General features: G+C 41.2%; 1 protein-coding gene across 1 annotated transcript in view; it reads right to left on the bottom strand.

Annotated features, from left to right (window-relative positions):
* Positions 1-14,030: 14,030 nt before the first annotated feature.
* USP13 (ubiquitin specific peptidase 13) overlaps positions 14,031-23,468 on the bottom strand; it is a 106,631-nt gene continuing 97,193 nt past the window's right edge. The window contains exons 16-20 of the mRNA XM_070753674.1: positions 21,966-22,109; positions 21,039-21,205; positions 19,752-19,914; positions 16,202-16,286; positions 14,031-14,232 (exon numbers count right to left, since the gene is read on the bottom strand). Coding sequence (XP_070609775.1) covers positions 14,139-14,232; positions 16,202-16,286; positions 19,752-19,914; positions 21,039-21,205; positions 21,966-22,109 — 653 coding nt within the window. The 3' untranslated portion in view covers positions 14,031-14,138. The remainder of the gene's footprint in view (positions 14,233-16,201; positions 16,287-19,751; positions 19,915-21,038; positions 21,206-21,965; positions 22,110-23,468) is intronic.

Here is a 23,468-nt window from a genome sequence, read left to right as displayed (position 1 = left end):
CAGAAGTAAATGTCAGTTTCTGGAGGGGGGAAAAACCATAGTAAATGCAAGCCAATTGCCGAAAATTCAATTATGTGACTAGGGATATAAAAACATAGAAGATTGATGGCAGAAAAAGACCTCATGGTCCATCTAGTCTGCCCTTATACTATTTTCTGTATTTTATCTTAGGATGGATATGTTTATCCCAGGCATGTTTAAATTCAGTTGCTGTGGATTTACCAACCACATCTGCTGGAAGTTTGTTCCAAGGATCTACTACTCTTTCAGTCAAATAATATTTTCCCACGTTGCTTCTGATCTTTCCCCCAACTAACCTCAGATTGTGGCCCCTTGTTCTTGTGTTCACTTTCCTATTAAAAACACTTCCCTCCTGAACCTTATTTAACCCTTTAACATATTTAAATGTTTCGATTATGTTCTCCCCTTTCTCTTCTGTCCTCCAATACTATACAGATTGAGTTCATTAAGTCTTTCCTGATAAGGAAATTATGTCAGAACTTGAATCTGGGTTGTAAGTCCCTTTTTTCAGGATCTGTTGTAACTTCAAACTAGTCATAACTCAAGGACTACCTGTATACAGTGCCAGTTTTGTCTCCAACCTGATGTGTTCCAGATATGTTGACTGTCAACTGGAGGACATCAGTTGGAGAAGTCATAATTCTTGGAACTTCATCCTTTGGGGGGTGTCAAAGGAATTCAGCATCACCTCTGTCAAGGTTTTTAAATATTAGCGCATATGGGTCATACATTCAAGATCAAACTCCATTGTGTAGTAATTTAGTATGCTTTAAAATCATGCTTAAATTGGTTGTGTTCATTATGAAGGAATCACCTCTCGAATCTGCAGATTCATTACTCACTCCACCTTTTCTCCCTTACCTGTTTGCTAGACTCTGGCAAGACAGGGAGAATATAAACAATTGTGGGAAATCAGATGTCACAATTTTTTCAAAATTAGAAGCTTATTCCAGACTACATGACAAAGATGCATGTATGAGCAGAATAACCCTTTCTCTTAGGATTTGTTCTCATTTGATAGGATAAACCTGGATTGGGCTAATTTCTAATCCAATGAGGTTTATCTCCAATCAATAGAAACAACTTTGCTCCCATATATTTAGTGTGTTATTAGCAGCAAATACCAACTTCTATAATTAACTGCATCTTTAAAGTGATTTTATTTTTGCTGTGCTCATTAATGCAATTTACAGCTTTATTTTGGAACTTGTACGGAATCAAACTATGTTTAATTTATATGGCTGACAAAACCTACAGAGCACCACAGTAAATGTATTTTTGTACAGTAACGGAGGAAGCATGCCTTCCTGTTTTATTTTCCTGTATTTCTATAAAATTGTGCAATTTTTAAATAAGTTTTAAAAAAATAAACTTTTCTCTATGGCTTCAAGTTCATTGCTTAGCTGGACATTTGCACTGATTATTTCTGTTACTGGTGATGGCTTTCTTATTATTTGAAGTTAATTTGTTTTAGTTTTTACTGAATTAAGCCAAGGAAGGAGACAAAAGCTTTCTTTGTATTGTGCCTTGCCAAAAGTAGCGCATACATTTTTATCATTTATTTATTTATTTATTTATTAATCAGATTTGTATGCCGTCCCTCTCCGCAGACTCGGGGCGGCTCACAGCAATAATAATACAATGTAAACAAATCTAATATTTAAGTTAATTTAAAACCCCAATTTAGAAACCAATCATACATACTAGCATACCATGCATAAATTTTATAAGCCTAGGGGGAGGGAAAAGTATCAATTCCCCCATGCCTGACGACAGAGGTGGGTTTTAAGGAGCTTACGAAAGGCTAGGAGGGTGGGGGCAGCTCTGATATCTGGGGGGAGTTGGTTCCAAAGGGTCGGGGCCACCACAGAGAAGTCTCTTCCCCTGGGTCCTGCCAAACGACATTGTTTAGTTGACGGGACCCGGAGAAGGCCAACTCTGTGGGACCTAACTGGTCGCTGCGGCAGAAGGCGGTCCCGGAGATATTCTGGTCCGGTGCCATGAAGGGCTTTATAGGTCATAACCAACACTTTGAATTGTGACCGGAAACTGATCGGCAACCAATGCAGACTGCGGAGTGTTGGTGTGACATGGGCATATTTAGGAAAGCCCATGATTGCTCTCGCAGCTGCATTCTGCACAATCTGAAGTTTCCGAACACTTTTCAAAGGTAGCCCCATGTAGAGAGCATTACAGTAGTCGAGCCTCGAGGTGATGAGGGCATGAGTGACTGTGAGCAGTGACTCCTGGTCCAATTTTGATGGAGATATCCGTTCTGTTGGAAATGGTGGCCTCAAACACAAACACACATACTCACAAATGACAAACTGAACCAAGGGATGCAACTTTGTTCGTTTTAATTTTAAAAAATGGCAAATCATTGTTTCTTCGAGTCAGACAAAGCCTTTCCAAAATATGAATAACGATTCAAGAAAAGAAATCTAAACAATGCAAAACTCACCAAAGTTACAAACACTTCCATGGATGGAGGAGTTAGCTGCAAGTAACAAGGAAAGACCTTAAACTGCGAACTAACTCAGTTTGAAAACCAGGGTGACCAAGAGATGAAATTCAGAGGCACATCCTGTCAGGAATTCAAAAGCCCGAGGTAATCTCTTAATGAAGAATGTAGGCCTCTGTTAGGAATGCTGAGTCATTATGAGGCAGTTGAGCATGCAGCAACCTAGTAATTATGTGAAAAGTATTTAACTAGGCAAGAGGTCTTTGCTCTTTCTCTCTGTCTGTTCGCTGTTAGCTGTGTGCTGTTGTTGTTCATGAGAAGTGTGCTCTGAAGAAGCAGTATTGCTGTATAGGTTGGTTCCTATGAGGTATTGAACTAAGATAGTTGTGGCAAGGTACTAGTAAGATACTAGTTTATTGTATGTATAGTATAGGTAGTTGTTCTGTCGGGCTCTCTGGTAGAATCCTCCCAAAAATTCACAGGTACAAATTTCAGACACACACACGTTTGAAAATTCAAAACAATGTTCTTTATAATGAAAGTTCACTTAAACCAAGCCCTCTTTTGGTATAGCAAAGAGCACTGGTCTCCAAACAAACTGGTAATTTGTACAAGTCCCTTATCAGTTCTGTGATACTTAGCTTGCAGCTGTGAGGCAATTCACAGTCCTTCTTTCACAAAGTGAAAAACACTTTGCTCTGGTTTAGTTTCAAAGCAGGGAAAAATCAGCACACAACAAGTCAGTCAGTAAAGCAGTCACGAAATACAACAATCAGATAATTCTCCACAATGGCCAAACCCACAGGCTGCTATTTATAGCAGCCTCACTAATTACCACAGCCCCACCCAACCACAGGTGGCCTCATTTTCTTTTATAATAATCTCTCAGTTGTTGTTGCCTATGCATCGCTCTCCGCATGCCTGGCTGTATCATTAACTCTTGTTCTGAATCCAAGGAGGAGCTAGATAATTGATCTCCTTTTGAGCTGTCTGCCACACTCTCCTCCTCCCTGTCACTCATGTCTTCTTGGTCAGAGGAGCCTTCATCAGTAGATTCCACCGGGGGCAAAACAGACCTGCAGCATGTGGATGTCTCCCCCACATCCACAGTCCTTGGGGCAGGAGCTGGGCCAGAGCTAACCACAACAGGTAGTAGTAGTAGTATAAAGAAGTAAATATATTTTTCCACAACTTCCTACTGCTGCTATCTTTCATTGAAGACTTCAACTCCATTTCTACTGGTCTGTGGCTGGCTGGTTAGGTTGGTGGGCTGGCCAGACTGGTTTGCTGCTTGGGCACAAACTGGCTAATTTATGCAAATGCAGCTCTGATACATCCAATTCTACTATAATTTTGCGTAGCTCAGAGTCAGAAGTGAGAAAGGAATGAAATCAAATAGAATATGCATCAAATTAATTTAGACATATGCAATTGGTAACTAGGGACAGGTCTTACAACTCAACATTTCTCTTGTGGATGCTTTCAAATGCTCCATATCTGTAGTTACAAGCAGTGGTGGGCTGCTACGGGTTGGCCTGGGTTCAGGTCAGTAGCGGGTTGCTACTGGAATGGTAAAGGACGCCGCACCGGTAGTAAAATTTGAGCTGCGCATGCAGATTTGGGTGTGTTGCATGTTCGCACATGCATCCCAGTGAGATTTTGCACTTGCGCATGTGCAGGAAGCAAAATCTCATAAGGGAACATGCACACGTATGAGATTTTGGCCATTTTGGCATGCGCAGAAGCAAAGAAATCACTGAAATCTTGTCCGTGTGTCCAGTAATGGGCAGTCAAAATTTTTACTGCCACACTGTGGGTGTGGCTTATTTTGTGGGTGTGGCTTAATGGTCATGTGACTGGGTAGGCGTGGCTTGCTGGCTATGTGACCAGGTGGCAGTGGCTTGAACGATCATCATCATTCAAGTTCAACTCTTAGAAACATAGAAACATAGAAGTCTGATGGCAGAAAAAGACCTCATGGTCCATCTAGTCTGCCCTTATACTATTTTCTGTATTTTATCTTAGGATGGATATATGTTTATCCCAGGCATGTTTAAATTCAGTTACTGTGGATTTATCTACCACGTCTGCTGGAAGTTTGTTCCAAGGATCTACTACTCTTTCAGTAAAATAATATTTTCTCATGTTGCTTTTGATCTTTCCCCCAATTAACTTCAGATTGTGTCCCCTTGTTCTTGTGTTCACTTTCCTATTAAAAACACTTCCCTCCTGGACCTTATTTAACCCTTTAACATATTTAAATGTTTCTATCATGTCCCCCCTTTTCCTTCTGTCCTCCAGACTATACAGATTGAGTTCATTCAGTCTTTCCTGATACGTTTTATGCTTAAGACCTTCCACTATTCTTGTAGCCCGTCTTTGGACCCATTCAATTTTGTCAATATCTTTTTGTAGGTGAGGTCTCCAGAACTGGACACAGTATTCCAAATGTGGTCTCACCAGCATTCTATATAGCGGGATCATAATCTCCCTCTTCCTGCTTGTTATACCTCTAGCTATGCAGCCAAGCATCCTACTTGCTTTCCCTACCACCTGACTGCACTGTTCACCCATTTTGAGACTGTCAGAAATCACTACCCCTAAATCCTTTACTTCTGAAGTCCTCTTAAGTCCTCGACTTACAACCTTACCAGTGTCACTCGCTGGGGTGACAATTTGCTTCATGTTTCCCATGCTTCCTGGGTCACCCCCTTGCCTCAGGCTGGGTAGCTAGGCGAATGGGTGCTGCCAAAAGCATAAATGCTGCCAGAACCGCTTCCACCCAGGCCTTCTGCTTGCACCTCAGGTGGGAGGTGGCTGTGTGAGGCTGGAGGGGAGCCAAACAGGAGAGAGGGAAGCTCGTCTGAGGCCAGGAAGGAGGAAAGAGGGAAAAAGCAAGGAGTGCAGACGTAGCAGCAGCAGCAGAGGAAAAAAGGAGAGCTGAGCCGAGATCAGTAATCCAGGAAGTGACAGCCGCCGATCAGCTGGAGTTGCACATGCATCTTCATTTCCGCCAGTGGAATTGCATTCCACCCCGTCCTGCCTGCTGCCCACCCCTGCGTGTGTCCCCTCACGAGATTTTGCTTCCTGTACATGCGCAGAAGCAAAATCTCACTGGGACACATGCACTCACACGCAACACACCTGAAGCTGTGTGTGCAGCACACTGGTAGCAATGGTAGGAGGAATCCACCCCTGGTTCAGTTTAACCCGTAGCCAATGTTATTGCCGGTTTGGAAAATCTCCAAATCCCACCCCTTGGTTGGCCCCACCCACTCCACCCCTCCCACCCTGCCCTACCCCTTCCAGGAGTCTCCACGCGGCCCGTTTTGGATGCGAGGTAAGCGCAGGGTCCATGTGGAGGCTCAGGGAGAAGGAAAAAACAGGCCTCTCGGAAGCTCCGGAAGGCCGGAAACGGGCACATTTTTCATATGAGGGAATAGGGGGCTTTTATTCTTCTCTTACAATGTGTATGTGGTAGATACATCAACAAATTCTCCTGCTATTTACTTGATGTTCCAGTGAAATACATTATCACAACCATCCCAAAACATTGTCACATTTTTGGAAAGCAAAACTAATTCAATTTAACTCCATGCAGTTAAAATTGATAAGGAAGAAGTGTTTGCTATGACCAATAACTATTTAACTTTGATTTGTCATCCTGAAGAATCACCCAATAAGATAAGGATTTGTTTTTCTCCAAACAAAATCTCTCTGAAATAAACTAAAGACTTCTTTTTTAAAAAAAACACCTTAAAACTTCTATTTAATAAAGTCCCATTTAGCAAATTTTGAAGAGGACAACCAAATTTATTTGGAGTAAAGGACTAAGTTCAGTTTCCCCTCTAAAGTTGAGTTCTTTGTCCTACTGATGTAATTCATACTCTATTTCCATCATTTGCATAATTATACAATTAACATCTTTTGTGTCAATTTAGGCCCTCCGGGTATCATAAATGATGAAAATGGACACAATTGACACTAATGATGAAAACAATGTAATTACATTAATTATCAACATTGAAGTTTGACAGAAGTTTGCATTTAGCTAACACCCGTTTCCCCTAAATGGGTAGTTAAATCAATGCTGCACTCTATAACTTTTTAGCCAAATATATAGATTAAACCAGGCTCTTTGAAATCATTATCCCAGAAAAGAGTCTAGCAGGATCATAATTTCATTATCCCATGGGTTTTGCAGATAATTCCTTCAGGACTTTTTTTCTACACAAAATCAAATTAACCTTCCTGCCTTTCAGAATAATATTTCAGCATAAATATTTTTTAAAAGTCTGGCTCGTTTTGAATAAAACCAATAACATCTGATGTTCTAAGAAGAAGAAAAAAAATCAGTTGGCAGCAAAGCTGCCCTGACTAAATGTTTTGCATTCAAAACACTCCCCCCAGAGATTCGCACTGCCCCCACCCTCCTTGCCATTGGTAAGAATTTGAAAACGCATTTATGCCGTCAGGCTTGGGGTCAGTAGACCTCTGCCCAGTGAATGTGTTGGATGTAGTAGCATGCATGTGAATGTTTGATTTTTTTTAAATGTTTAGGTTTTTTTAAGATAAATTTTAAATTAATTATTTCTGTTAATTGGATTAGAAGTGTTTTATATATTGTATCTTTTTTATTGAAATGTTGTAAGCCATCCCAAGTCCACAGAGAGGGGTGGTATATAAGAGAAAGAAAGAAAAAAAGAAAGAAGGAAAGAAAAAGAAAGAAAGAGAAAGAAAGAAAGAAGGAAGGAAGAAAGGAAGGAAGGAAGGAAAGAAAAAAGAAAGAAAGAGAAAGAAAGAAGGAGAAGAAAGAAAGAAAGAAAGAAAGAAAGAAAGAAAGAAAGAAAGAAAGAAAGAAAGAAAGAAACATTATCTTTGAAATAAGCGGTTCCAACCTTACCAGAAGCCATCTGCATTTGAAACAGCTCTTTGGTACTGCAGTTGGAAAAACTAATTTCAACCTTATAATGCTTTCAGGGGTGTTTGGTGCTCTCCAAGCTTGGTTGCTTTCTAGCTCAAACCACTGCAAATGATTCTCTTAACAACTGTGGCGAGAAAGGTCTTAAAATGGGACAAAACCAACTTGACAACTGCCCTGCTTAACAACAGATTTTGGTCTCAGTTGTGGCTGCTAAATCAAGAACGTACACTGCTCAAAAAATAAAGGGAACACTTAAGCAACACAATATAACTCCAAGTAAATCAAACTTCTGTGAAATCAAACTGTGCACTTAGGAAGCAACATTGATTGACAATCAATTTCACATGCTGTTGTGCCCATTCAACTTTGTACAGAACAAAGTATTCAATGAGAATATTTCATTCATTCAGATCTAGGATGTGTTATTTGAGTGCTCCCTTTATTTATTTTTATTTGTTTTTATTTTTGAGTAGTATAGAAACATAGAAGACTGACGGCAGAAAAAGAACTCATGGTCCATGTAGTCTGCCCTTATACTATTTCCTGTATTTTATCTTACAATTGATATATGTTTATCCCAGGCATGTTTAAATTCAATTACTGTGGATTTACCAACCACGTCTGCTGGAAGTTTGTTCCAAGGATCTACTACTCTTTCAGTAAAATACTATTTTCTCATGTTGCTTTTGATCTTTCCCCCAACTAAGAAAGAGTAGTAGTAGTAGTTTGATGCTAAAGGCTGTAGTAGCAACCTTTGGGATCAAAGTACAGGAATGCCGCGTTCTTGAAAGTAATGCCTAATACAAGTAGTCCTCAACTTATGACCACAGTTGAACCCAAAATGCATGTTGCTCAGTGAGAAATTTGTTAAGTGAGTTTTGCCCCATTTTACAAATATTTTGGCTACATTTGTGAAATGGATCCATGCAGTTGTTAAATTAGAAACACATTGTTAAATGAATCTGGCTTATGACACACAAATTGACTTTGCTTGTCACAAATATAGCAATAGCACTTACATTTATATACCGCTTCATAGTGATTTACAGCCCGCTCTGGGTGGTTTACAGAATCAGCATATTGCCCCCAACAATCATGTTACCCACCTCGGAAGGATGGAAGGCTGAGTCAACCTTGAGCCTGGTGAGATTTGATCTGCCAAACTGCTGGCAGCTGGTGATCAGCAGAAGTATCCTGTAGTACTGTACTCTAACCACTGTGCCACTGCAACTCTTAAGGGGAATCACATGACCATGGGATACTGCAATTGTCATAAAGCATCTAAATGTAAATCATATGACCATGAAGAGGAAACAATTATCTCAAGTGTAAATCATGGTCGCTCCTTTTTTTCCAGTGCCTTGTTTGATCGTTTGTAACTTCAAATGATCACTAAACGAACTGTTGTAATTTGCAACCTATAGTTTGCTAATCTCCATTTCTGGTTATGGTTGCATTGTGAATCTTAACTTTTTAGAAGAACTTCTGGGCGTACAAATTCTTTGCTAGTGAGTTCTTGTCTTTGACCTTTATTTAGGTATTCTTACAATTTATATTAATATTGTTTCCTTGTTTTTATTTGTACCTTATGACAATCATTGTGTTGAACCTCATGATTCTTGACAAATGTATCTTTTCTTTTATGTAGATTGAGATCATATGCACCAAAGACAAAACGATCCCTTGTGTGTCCAATAACACTTGGTCAATAAAGAATAAAGAATTCTATTCTATTTTCTCATTTTGGCTCATGGGAAAGCCAGCCAGGACTTGAAATGATTACATTTTGACTTCTAGACCATTTTGATTATTGATTATTGTCCCAGGTGCTAGTAAAACAGTTTGACTGTTTTGCCCCTACTGACTTATGGTTCATAAGTAGCCCCTTCTAGAATTATGTCTTGAACTGTCCAACTATTTCTCTCTTTCCTAATTCCTAAGGATAATCTTTCAGGATAAATTTGGAAAAATGAAAAAATAAGTCAGATTGGAGAAAGGATCAAAATAAGAAAAAAAAATCCAATTGCCTCTCTGGCTAAGTATAAAGATACAGAAGGTCAAACTTGTGTTGAAAACTCCCAAATCTACCACTGGAGCAGCCCAGATCAGTATGCCAGGATGACTATAAAGAAATAGCAGGAGATACCACATTGAGTTGGAAGGAGATCAAAATCAGAAGTTACTCCTTAAAGTAGGGTTTCTCAACCTTGGTAACTTTTAAGATGTGCAGACTTCAATTCCTAAAATTTCCTGGTCAGCCTGCTGGCCAGGGAATTCTGGGAGTTGAAGTCCATACTTAAGGTTATTTTAGGGCATCATTATTTATTTATTTATTTATTTATTTATTTATTTATTTATTTATTTTATTACTTAGATTTGTATGCCGCCCCTCTCCGAAGACTCGGACTATTTATAAAGGTAATATACAGGGGGTGGACAAAAAAATGGAAAAACCTTGCAGCTCTTCCATGGAATCCAGATTTGTGAAGCTCCCTTCGAACAGTTTTTGTGGAAACTGGGTTCTGTACGTGTCTATTGAGCTCTGCAGTGATTTTAGGAGCTGTGGTCTTGCGATCCGCTCTAACAATTCGCTTTAGAGTCCGACGGTCTCTCTCAGACAACTTCGACTTTCGACCTGACCTGTGCTTGGCTAAGGATGTTTTCCCTTCTCTTTCAAAAGCAGTCATTACTTTTGAGACATTACCTCTTGAAACGCCAAACATTCGGGCACTTTCTGTTACACTAGCGCCTGCCATTCGAGCACCAACAATTTGGCCTCTTTGAAAGTCTGAGAGGTCTGCCATTTCTAGAAGGTTATAACCCATTTCCTTAAATTTCTGTTTTAAAAAAAGGTAGTTTAAAAAACATATCAAATAACAGAATTTAAAAAACAACAACATTAAAATATGTCAAGTTTTGATTGACTTGAACATGTTCAAACATTATGATGCCAAAAAGTCAAGTGTTTCCATCTTTTTGTCCACTCCCTGTACGGTAGTATTATTATGCCTTGTCTTGTAGGGTTCTGGATACAAGCCCTTAAACTGCAGAATATAGAACCTCAAACATAAGGAACTTTAATAACTGCCTTTCCATATGAGATGGGGATACATGTATAAATGTGTTTTAACGTAAATTTGTTCATCCATCCATCCATCATAATTTCCCACTGTTTTAATCCAGGTGACTTGCCCTTGGATTTGAGTTTCTTTTCCAATTATTAGAAATGATTTTACATGCCATTGTAAAGTCCTCAATGAACAAATGATTCAGGAAATGATAATGCTTCTCAGGCCTATGATTTATGCAAACAATCAAAGTCCAGAAAAGCTATTAAAATGTTCGAGAAGAGAGGGTTTAAAAAAAAACAACAACCACAAGTCTCCAAAATGCAGCCACGTGGAACAGCCGGTAGACTGACTTCATTGCAAACTACCGGTGAGCCAGCACAATCTGTGTTTAAAATGAAAAAGAGGAAAAATCAAGTGGTCAGCACTTTTACTAACCAATAATTTCCACTGAAGAATGAAATTATTAAAAGATCTTAGTCCTGATATCAAGACAATATACCTGAGTGCTTCTCAGACCTGGATAAATAACCAAACTTGGATAGAGTTTGTTTTATCATAAAATAAGGGATTTTAGAGCAAGGCGTTGCCCTATGTCAGATTAAAATCCCTGGGTAATATCATAATGCAGAAAGTAGGCCTCAGGTAAGAATGCTGAGTCATTCTGAGGCAGCTGAGCATGCAGCAACCTAGTAATTATGTGAAAAGTATTCAACTAAGCAAGAACTCTTTTCTGTGTCTCTCTGCTCGCTGTTCACTGTTAGCTGTGTTCTGTTGCTGTTCATGAGAAGTGTGCTCTGAAGAAGCTGTAATGCTGTATAAATTGGTTCCTACTGCTCCCACCCTGCTGGTTTTTCATAAGGCCATGAATACCTGGCTGTGCCAGCAGGCTTGGGGACCCTAAATTAACACCAACGGAGAGGCCCCGGCATCTCCGCCTTACCGGAGTTGGACAACCTCTTCAAGAGGATCGGGACCATCACCAGCATGCCTGGGATGGTCTATGAGGACTTGAGATACAAGCTGTCCTTGGAATTCCCCAGCGGTTACCGCTACAACGCCCCCACTGTCCGGCTCCTCACCCCCTGCTACCACCCCAACGTGGACCTTCAGGGCAACATCTGCCTGGACATTCTCAAGGACAAGTGGTCAGCCCTCTACGACGTCTGGACCATCCTGCTCTCCATCCAGAGCCTGCTGGGAGAGCCGAATGTGGAAAGTCCTTTGAACACAGAGGCTGCCGAACTCTGGAAGAACCAAGCAGCCTACAAAAGACGCCTCCACGAATCCTACCAGAAACACCGAGTCTACAGAGAGGGGCGGCATACAAATCTAATTAATAATAATAATAATAATAATAATAATAATAATAATAATAATAATAATAACAACTTGAAGAACCAGGATACTTGACGTCCTTCCCAGGCAGCAGCACTTTGCCTTGGGGGTGGGTGGGTAATATCTTTTCCCTCTTCTGTTTTGTCCTTGGGTTTCTGTACGTCAGTCCCTCTTGTATTACAGGCCGTGTTAAAGTTTTGTTTCTTTGTTTTACCCCTGGTATTAACGTATAAATAAACGTGTTTTGCTTTTATAAACCAACTGACCACCTGTATGAATATGACTCTGCGTGAATGATATGAACGTGTGTTGTTGAGCCCCTATTATAACTTTTAATTAAGGTTTTAGATTTCTTGACTTATTTATTATTGTTTTGTAACTGTATATGTAATTTTATATTGTTGTAAGCCGCCTGAGTCCTTCAGGATTGGATGGCATAGAAGTCAAATTAAGTAAGTAAGTAAGTAAGTAAGTAAGTAAGTAAGTAGGTAAGTAAGTAAGTAAGTAAGTAAGTAAGTAACTAAGTAACTAAGTAAGTAAGTAAGTAAGTAAGTAAGTAAGTAAGTAAGTAAGCAAGTAACTAAATAACTAAGTAAGTAAGTAAGTAAGCTCACATTAGAGAACCATCTTTCAGCTGTGGTGAGGGGGGCGTTTGCCCAGGTTCGCCTGGTGCACCAGTTGCGGCCCTATCTGGACCGGGACTCATTGCTCACAGTCACTCATGCCCTCATCACCTCGACGTTCAACTACTGTAATGCTCTCTACATGGGGCTACCTTTGAAAAGTGTTCGGAAACTTCAGATCGTGCAGAATGCAGCTGCGAGAGCGGTCATGGGCTTACCTAGCTATGCCCATGTTTCACCATCACTCCGCAGTCTGCATTGGCTGCCGATCAATTTTTGGTCACAATTCAAAGTGTTGGTTATGACCTTTAAAGCCCTTCATGGCACTGGACCAGGATATCTCCGAGACCGCCTTCTGCCGCATGAATCCCAGCGACCGATTAGGTCCCACAAAGTGGGCCTTCTCCGGGTCCCGTCAACTAAACAATGTCGGTTGGCGGGCCCCAGGGGAAGAGCCAACTCCCCCCAGAGATTAGAACTGCCCCTACTCTCCCTGCCTTCCGTAAACTCCTTAAAACCCACCTTTGTCGTCAGGCATGGGGGAACTGAAACACCTCCCCCGGGCATGTACAATTTATGCATGGTATGTTTGTGTGTGTGTTTGTTAGAGAAATGGGTTTTTAAAAAATACTTTAAAGTTATTTGGATTTGTTATTAATTGTTGTGTCTTACTGTGAGCCGCCCATAAATAAATGAATGAATGAATGAATGAATGAATGAATGAATGAATGAATGAATGAATAAATAAATAAATAAATAAGTAAGTAAGTTCATCCAGTGAGGACGACCAACTGCTTATCCCCATCACAAGATAATATTGAGAGCCATTTCCCATGCATTTCTATGATGCATGTTTACAACTTTATTTGCAATTCATAACAGAAAACAGAAAAATAGCCGTAGTGATGTTTATGGATCCACAGACCCACATAAACAATTGTGCAGGGTGGTGGTAGGGACACCGTTCTACAGCTATATAAATGCAAATGTGCTTATGCTGATTCATTGAAGTAGATGACGTGGTCACTTTCTTGCAGGGAAACTTTAGGACCATCAAACATTCGGTGCAGAAATTTTTTAAAAAATCATGGTGTGTGATCAAATCCCAAATGAAAAAAAAAGAACATTCAGACTGTATTGGAACACAATACAAGTCACCTTGGCTTCAATAATTAGGTTTAATTTCAAGCTCTGACGTCTGCAAAATATTCTGGGGTCTCACTTTTGTTTTTGTTTCCTTTTTAATCAGAGATTTTGGGCTCCAGATAAGCAACTTTTCATGCTAGCAAATAGCCAGCATAGTGGTGAATTCCTAGTTCAAAGCAACTGCTCAACTACCATCAGTCCTTTAGGATTAAAACGAAGATGGCAGGTTCTTCTCAGTGTGGGAACAGTTTTGTGTTTTCTGGATGTTTGCTGCGACCTCTTCTAGTGGTTCAGAACAGTCTTAAGGTCTCCACAAAATGTAGACAAACTTTTAAGCCCTACAATGCACCATCATTTAACAGAAAACTCTCCTCTAAAGGTTTAAGAAGGCATCAATTGAATCATTCTGATTTAAGCTATAAATAGGACCAAATATTTTTCCTTCTTGCTTTTCTTTTTTCTTTTTGGCAGTCCAAAGGCTTTGCTTACATGAAACACATTTTTTGGCAGAATAAAAAGGCTTATGGCTTTTTAAAGGCCAGAGAACATAGTGAGGTCTAACTTGGTATCCTGTGATAGAAGTAAATATATCCTAGCTCTACGGGTGGCTGCTCGGAGGCACAAACTTTATGGTCGTTGTAGATGACCCACCTGAAAAGGAGAAAGAAGAAGAAAGTGCAGTGAGCATCATGAAATTGAATGAAACAGACAAGCAAAACTTACAACCGCTGACACCACTATTACTATCACCGCCATCTTACTTCATTAAGCCCGTATATTGATTTTTCTTATCTGGAGAATTAGGATAATGAACAAGCTTCAGTCTGACTGCTTCCAACATTTAAAAGAATCTGTGGTAGGCTCTTAATCCTCATCCAAAACCACTGCTGATATGGAAGTCAGCCTCATCCATCCATCCATCTATCCATCCATTCATCTTGCCTACATTTAGGCAAGAAAAATAGAAGCCACAGGTACAGTATAGGTGATACATTTATTTATTTTATTTATTTATTTATTCATTGGATTTGAATGCCGCCCCTCTCCAGAGACTCGGGGCGGCTAACAGCAATAATAAGACAGCATATAATAATAATCCAATACTAAAAACAATTAAAAACCCATTATAATAAAAACCAAACAGACATACAGACATACCATGCATAAAATTGTAAAGGCCTAGGGGGAAAGGGTATCTCAATTCCCCCATGCCTGGTGGCAGAGGTAGGTTTTAAGTAGCTTACGAAAGGCAAGGAGGGTGGGGGAAATTCTAATCTCTGGGGGGAGTTGGTTCCAGAGGGCCGGGGCCGCTACAGAGAAGGCTCTTCCCCTGGGTCCCCCGCCAAGCGGCATTGTTTAGTTGACGGGACCCGGAGAAGACCTACTCTGTGGGACCTTACTGGTTGCTGGGATTTGTGCAGCAGAAGGTCAACAGATATTTCTCAACAGTAATAACTGTGAGAGGGATCTTGGAGTCCTAGTGGACGACCATTTAAATATGAGCCAGCAGTGTGCAGCACCTGCCAAAAAAGCCAACACAGTTCTAGGCTGCATTAATGGAGGGCTAGAATCAAGATCACGTGAAGTGTCAATACCACTTTATAAGGCCTTGGTAAGGCCACACTTGGAATCCTGTATCCAGTTTTGGTCATCATGATACAAAAAAGGATATTGAGACTCTAGAAAAAGTGCTGAGTAGAACAACAAAGATGATTATGGGACTGGAGGCTAAAACATATGAAGAATGTTTGCAGGAACTGGGTATGGCTAGTTTAATGAAAAGAAGGACCAGGGGGGACATGATAGCAGTGTTCCAATATCTCAGGGGTTGCCACAAAGAAGGAGTCAACCTGTTCTCCAAAGCACCTGAGAGTAGAACAAGAAGCAATGGGTGGAAACTAAACAAGGAGAGAAGTGACTTAGAACTAAGAAGAAATTTCCTGACGGTCAGAACAATTAATCAATGGAACAGCTTGCCTCCAGAAGTTGTGAATGCCCCAACACTGGAAGTTTTTAGTAGAAGACCTCCAAGGTCCCTTCCAACTCTGTTGTTGTTATTATTATTTGTTATTTTCCATCCATCCATTCATGGATGTTAGCAATGGAATTTTCTGACATGGTTGGTTTCCATAGAAGCCTATGGAGATTCTCAGTCATCCAGGTCATGGTTATTCCCAAAATGCTTTATCAAAAAGTATCTGGACAGTTCTTTCCTTGAGAAATTTCGCTTCTCATTCAAAGAAGCTTCATTAGCTCTGACTGAATGGTGGAGGATGAAAAGATTTACATTGCTTGCAGTCACCTTCTCATTAGCATTCTTTCTGAGAGTTGTTGAGTCTACTTGAAGGGAATTTATGAATCCTTCCATCCTCGAAACGCCTTCAAGGGGGAAAAAACCCAAGTCCAGTGGCCTTTTGGAAAAAGCCAGAGAGGACCAGTTGCTAACTTCCTAAGCAGTTTTGTGAACATGTTGTTGGAAAAAATCATTAGGGCAGAGAAATTATTTGAATCACACCACAGGGTTTTGGGTTTCCATAGAAGCATCAATCTCAAAATATTTGTCCAACTTTGGGCACTACCTAACCATTGTAACCCAACGAGTAATGCCATGCTGTATTACCTTCCTTCCTTTTTAAGATGACAAACATAATGGCCGCTCATGGTGGATGTTCCCATGTGACTGATGAAGCCAAAGAGTTCATATCCTGTCCAAGAAAACATCAGGGTATGATGAGCAAAGGTATGATGAAGACAGTCCAGAAATCTTGCCCACCTTCCTCTAGCAACAATTCCTTAACCAACTCACACTTGATTTCTTAAAAAAGCTACCTTCAAGAATACAATGGGCAGTTTTTGAAAATTGCAAACTTTCAAACATGCACCCAAATATATCTCCTCTCTGTTGGAAGTGTAAAAAGAAACAAGGAACCTATTATCATATCTATGGTGGACATGTACATACGCCAAAAAATTTTGGACAGAAATGAAAAGAATAATAGACCAAGTCATATCGATAACGATAACAATCAAACCCGAACTATTAATGTTAAACATTAATCAAACATTAATCACATATTCTGTCTGAATTTAATTTTTCTTGATACTTACCTATAACCTACTAATAACTTAACCCACAATTATTCTTCAACATATATATGCATCACACATAATCAAACAATATGTCGTTAAAATACATACGCCTGCTACATTGCAGGTACTAATCCTCTTCCCTTTCCCCATCCAAACTCCCTCTCAGCTTATCTATCTCTTAATATCTACACTATCTCACTAACATATTCTTAAACCAACGTATATCATAGATATGAAATCACGCAACTCTAAACTTTGAATATAACAAGAATATGTATACTTTAATGTTTGCAATTGATATACAATTAGTTATATACGTTATCTATGTTGTTTCTAACCTTTTTTTTCACTTTTTATCCCTTTCATTTTCTGTATCCCCACCCACCCTTTTCTTTTTTTCAATAAATTAATAAACTATTTTTTAAAAAAAAGAAAATTGCAAACTCACATGACTATAGATCAGGCATTATTTATTATTATTATTATTATTATTATTATTATTATTATTATTATTATTTATTAGATTTGTATGCCGCCCCTCTCCGTAGATTCGGGGCGGCTCACAACAATAACAAGAACAATGTTAGAACAAATCTAATAATTTAAAAAATGCTAAAAAACCCATTATTAAAAGCAAACATACACACAAACATAACATGTATAAACTGTATAGGTCCGGGGGAGATGTCTCAGTTCCCCCATGCCTGACGGCAGAGATGGGTCTTAAGAACTTTACAAAGGGCAAGGAGGGTGGGGGCAGTTCTAATCTCCGGGGGGAGCTGGTTCCAGAGGGTCGGGGCCGCCACAGAGAAGGCTCTTCTCCTGGGTCCCACCAAACGACACTGTTTAGTCAACGGGACCCGGAGAAGGCCAACTCTGTGGGACCTAACCGGTTGCTGGATTCGTGAGGCAGGCATGTCAAACTCACAGGTACCCCTAACATGAGTGATGTTGAACTGGCCACACCCATCCCACAGTCAAACGCAGCCCTGATGTGGCCTTCAATGAAATCGAGTTTGACACCCCTGCTATAGATCATTAAGCATTGCACACTGTAACTCCCTAGCATTTATAAACCCTGCGAATATATTCTGCGTGTGGTTGTCATGAATCACATCTACTTTAATGCTATTTCCTAGAAAAGATGACATAGCGTAATAGCCCCGAGCAATATTCAACCTTCCCTGGACTGCACACAATATCTCTCGGGATATTGTTTTTTTATTTCAGACATTCATTATCTCCCTTAAAAGTTCCATAGTTAGGCGCATCAAGTATTACTTTGTATTCTCAGGTTACTTGGATTGTGCTGTTGCATTCGTTGATGCTCAACAAATTTTAACTGCTATCTAAAAGCTCCACCCTGTGGTTTATTCTCTTGCAAGAGTTATGATGGTTAAAAAAAATAAAGGTTAAAAAAGCAGGGAATGTTGCAAACAAATTTAAGCATGAGCACAATTCCTTAAAGATATACCCCCATACCAAAATCTATATGTGTATCTTTCACTTTTACGATCAGCTACTTCATACTGTAGCTGATCGTAAATCAATTTATTTTAACCATTTTTGCTGGCTGGGGAATATTCAGAAAAAGGCGAGATCATTTAGTGATGGCAAAGACTGAACTAGGGTCATCTAAAGCAGGCGTCTCCAACCTTGGCAACTTGAAGCCTGGAGGACATCAACTCCCAGAATTCCCCAAGCAGCTTTTGCTGGCTGGGGAATTCTGGGAGTTGAAATCCCCCAGACTTCAAGTTACCAAGGTTGGAGACCCCTGCTCTAAAGGATTGTTCAACACAGCAACAATCAAATTCGACATTAAGCAAATATTTAACCGAAACTAGAAATCATCCCTGTTCTTTAGTTATTATTATACATATAATGTACATGTTTGGCTCACTGATACATTCATAGGTATGTAACTTTGCAAATCACTGGTGTATTAAAACATATGAAAAGTCTAAAAGCCTACTGTCATAACCTAATATTAAAAATAAAATAAAATGACATTATCTAAGTTTTAAAAAACAAAACTTGTGTTTTTTGTTTGCCGGCATCCTGAAACCGCTATTTTCTTCCCTGTATCATTCTTCAGCTTTTACACAATCCCAATAGATTATGTACAGAGATTCCCATTGGTCAGAACTAACCTATATTATTTATTAAATTTATATGATGCCCATCTGACTGATACAGCAACTCTGGGCAGTAGTTTACCCATTGCTGTTTGTTTTATAGCTATTCTATTTGATGCATCTGAAATGGATAGAAAAACAATTAATAAGCGTAATCAACGCACAGAGGTACCTCTGCCTAAGAACGCCTCTACTTATGAACTTTTCTAGATAAGAACTGGGTGTTCAAGATTTTTTTGCCTCTTCTCAAGAACCATTTTCTACTTACAAACACAAGCCTCCAAAACTGTAACCAGAAAAGACAGGGAGAAGCCTCCGTCGGGCCTCTCTAGGAATATCCTGGGAGGAAACAGGGCCAGAAAAGGAGGGGAGAAGCCTCCGTGGGGCCTCTCTAGGAATCTCCTGGGAGGAAACAGGGCCAGAAAAGGTGGAGAGAAGCCTCCTTGGGGCCTCTCTAGGAATCTCCTGGGAGGAAACAGGGCCAGAAAAGGTGAAGAGAAGCCTCCTTGGGGCCTCTCTAGGAATCTCCTGGGAGGAAACAGGGCCAGAAAAGGTGGAGAGAAGCCTCCTTGGGGCCTCTCTAGGAATCTCCTGGGAGGAAACAGGGCCAGAAAAGGTGAAGAGAAGCCTCCTTGGGGCCTCTCTAGGAATCTCCTGAGAGGAAACAGGTCCAGAAAAGGTGAAGAGAAGCGTCCTTGGGGCCTCTCTAGGAATCTCCTGGGAGGAAACAGGGCCTCCACCCTCCCTGTGGTTTCCCCAATGGCACACATTGTTTGCTTTTACATTGATTCCTATGGGAAAAATTGCTTCTTCTTACAAATATTTCTGCTGAAGAACCTGGTCACAGAACAAATTAAATAAGTAGAGGTACCACTGTATATGGAAAGGGGAAAAATGAATAAACCAGGCAGATCAACATATGCAACATAGCAAGGAGAAACTTACTTCCTGGCCCATCTTTGATCCGAGGCCCTTCTGGATCTGATTCTGCAAGGATGTTAGCATTCACATGGTTTTCTATATTCATGACCTCAGAAGCCACTTCGGTCTCTTCCTCTGTTTCAGGATGACTAAAAATCCACTCCAATGCGTGCTCCAAGTTGTTATTCTTCCAGTCAAAATAGCAAGGAATAATAAAATAGACAAGAGCTGTCAATATCTGGTCAGAGCTCCATAGTATTTTCTCTTAATGAGTAGTGTTGGGCAAACTTTGTGTGGTTCAGTATACCGAACCTGAATTTTTGCAAAAGTTCGGCAAAAGTTTGGCAAAGGTTCAGCAAAAGTTCGGGTTTGGGAGAGCGCCAGGAAGCACCGTGGTTCAGCTGTCACCTTCCGAAACAGCCAGGGAGCTGTCGGCCAGTCGGGAGGTGAAAAAGGAGGTGGGGAATCCCACAAAGAGATTCCAGGGGTGGAGCGTTCCTTCCTGGCCGGCTGAAATGGGGACTCCAGGAAGGACGTCTCAGTGATGTCAAAGCTCCGCCCCTGGAATCCCCTTGTGGGATTCCCCACCTCCTTTTGCGCCTCCCGACCGGCCAACAGCTCCCCGGCTGTTCTGGGAAGTGCCGCCGCCCAGCTGTCACCTTCAGAAACAGCCGGGGCGCTTCTCAGCGGTCTCCCGAACGCTGAACCCAGAGATTTGGCAAAAGTACGGGTACGGGTTTGGGTTCAGGAGAGCCCGGGAAGCGTCCCGGCTGTTCCAGAAGGTGACAGCTGGGCGGCGGCGCTTCCTGGCGCTTTCCCGAGCGCCAAACTCGAAAGTTCAGCAAAGGTTCGGGGTCAGGTTCAGGTGCCGAACCCGAACTTTTTTAAAAATTTGGGTGCCAAACCCGAACCTCGTTGGGTTCGCCCAACACTATTAATGAGCTGTTGTTTTGGGTTATGACTGGTGATTGTTCTAACATAGGATTCCGCAAACCATGAAGCAGACTCCACGTCCCGACCAAAAACCCTTTTAGTTAAATTATTGTGAATTCTTCTCATTCACATCCAGCAAAGTGTTTCAAAGGTAAATTTACAGTCACAGAGCTTATCTGGCTTGGAGGGCCAGACAAGGCAGATGGCTGGGGGCGGAGCCTTCCAGGTGGGTGGGTGGAGCCTTCTGACACCAACACGATTGGTTCGCGGAACCAAGCCTAACCGAGAGTAACCCACTGCTGCTAAAGGATCATCGGGGGAGGAAGCATCTCCCTTTTGGCTACCAATAAATCCCAAAGAACTTTCCAGAAAACTCACTGTTGCTCGTAGTGCCTGAAGAGCTACATTCCGCTGAAATCCCATAGAGGAAATTATGGCTACTATCTCTTCTGGCGGCCGATTATCCAGTCCAGGAACTACTGAGCCTCCTGTTTGGGGAAGAGCTGTCCCCCCATAACCAGGGATGGATAAAGGCTCTGCAAAATCTGGAATAAAATGGAAGGTATTCATTTATTCATTTTATTATTATTATTATTATTATTGGCAGATGGAATCTCAGTAGGCTCAAGGTTGACTCAGCCTTCCAAGGTGGGTAAAATGAAGACCCAGATGGGGGGCAATAGGCTTACTCTCCATAAACTGCTTAGAGAAGGCTGTAAATCACTGTGAAGCGGTACATAAGTCTCACCTACATTGGAGACCTCACCTACAAAAAGATATTGACAAAATTGAACGGGTCCAAAGACGGGCTACAAGAATGGTGGAAGGTCTTAAGCATAAAACGTATCAGGAAAGACTTCATGAACTCAATCTGTATAGTCTGGAGGACAGAAGGGAAATGGGGGACATGATCGAAACATTTAAATATGTCAAAGGGTTAAATAAGGTCCAGGAGGGAAGTGTTTTTAATAGGAAAGTGAACACAAGAACAAGGGGACACAATCTGAAGTTAGTTGGGGGAAAGATCAAAAGCAACGTGAGAAAATATTATTTTACTGAAAGAGTAGTAGATGCTTGGAACAAACTTCCAGCAGACGTGGTAGATAAATCCACAGTAACTGAATTTAAACATGCCTGGGATAAACATATATCCATCCTAAGGTAAAATACAGAAAATAGTATAAGGGCAGACTAGATGGACCATGAGGTCTTTTTCTGCCGTCAATCTTCTAGGTTTCTAAATGCTAAATGTTAAATGCTAAAAAAAATACTTTAAAAAAAAGAGAATCTCCATAGACATCAGACCTGGTTCTTCCATGTGTGCAATGATCCAGTTGAAAGCCATCTCAGCGCCCATGTTGCCAGTGTAGTACACGGCTTTCCGGCATGCTTCCAATGGGAACCCCATCTCTGCCAGCTGCATCACAGAGGATTCATCAACATCTGGGGCTGAGAGAGAGAGAGAGGACATTCCAGGTGAAAAATGACATCATCACTTCCCAGTCAATGACCCCGGCTACATTTATCCCCCAAGACACAAATAGGGGCATCAAACTGTGACCCAGCAAAACATTGCACAGGTAGTCCTTGACTTACAACCGTTCAGTGTAATGACCGTTCGAAGTTACAACGGCACTGATAATTCATTAAAAATCAGACAATGTGATTTTCTGGATGCGTTTTCTCATGTTGTCTCTCATGGTTGAAGTCTACTTATGATGACAATTACAGGCCTCTCTCATCTTTTTAAGTGGTAGAACTTGCACAACTGGTGTTTTACTAAATCCCCCCCCCCATTGTAGATCACTTTATTGGCCAGGGGGTCTAGACCTAATTGCCCCAAGCCTGGTGACATAAGTGAGTCTTGAGACTCTTGCGGAAGGCAAGGAGGGTCGGGGCAGTGCGAATCTAGTGGGGGAGCTGATTCCAGAGGGCTGCCCCCCCCACAAAGAAGGCTCTTTCCCTAGACCCCACCTAATGACATTGTCTGGTTGATGGGACCTGGAGAGGGCCGACTGTGGGACCTAACCAGCCGCTGGGATTCATGCAGCAGAAGGCAGCCCCTTAAGTAATCTGGCCCAATGCCATGTAGGTCATTACCAACACTTTGAATTGTGTTGTCAGAGAGCCGGTCACAAAGTGTTGGTTATGACCTATAAAGCCCTTCATGGCATCGGACGAGAATATCTCCAGGACCGCCTTCTGCCGCACGATCCCAGTGACCGGTTAGGTCCCACAGAGTTGGCCTTCTCCGGGTTCCGTCGCCTAAACAATGCCGTTTGACGGGACCCAGGAGAAGAGTCTTCTCTGTGGCAGCTCCGAACCCTCTGGAACCAGCTCCCCCCGGAGATCAGAACTGCCCCCACCCTCCTTGCCTTTCGTAAAGTTCTTAAGACCCAACTCTGCCATCAGGCATGGGGGAACTGAGACATCTCCCCCTATACAGTTTATACATGGTATGTTTGTGTGTATGCTTGCTTTTAATAATGGGGGTTTTAGTGTTTTTTAAATTATTAGATTTGTTCTTACATTGTCTTTGTTATTGTTGTGAGCCACCCCGAGTCTATGGAGAGGGGCGGCATACAAATCTAATAAATGAATGAATGAATGAATGAATCAATGAATCAATGAATAAATAAGAAAGAAAGAAAGAAAGAAAGAAAGAAAGAAAGAAAGAAAGAAAGAAAGGCAATGTGAGGCTCCACCCACCTGCCTGGACACTGCCATTTGTGACCGCCCACCTACCCAGAACAATTTACGTATGCGCAGGGGGTAAAAGAACCCAAATACTGGCATCCGGGCGAGTGG

This window comes from Erythrolamprus reginae, chromosome 5 (genome assembly GCF_031021105.1).
Source record: "Erythrolamprus reginae isolate rEryReg1 chromosome 5, rEryReg1.hap1, whole genome shotgun sequence".
NCBI classification, from domain to species: domain Eukaryota; kingdom Metazoa; phylum Chordata; class Lepidosauria; order Squamata; family Dipsadidae; genus Erythrolamprus; species Erythrolamprus reginae.
This window is presented reverse-complemented; position numbering and strand designations above follow the sequence as displayed.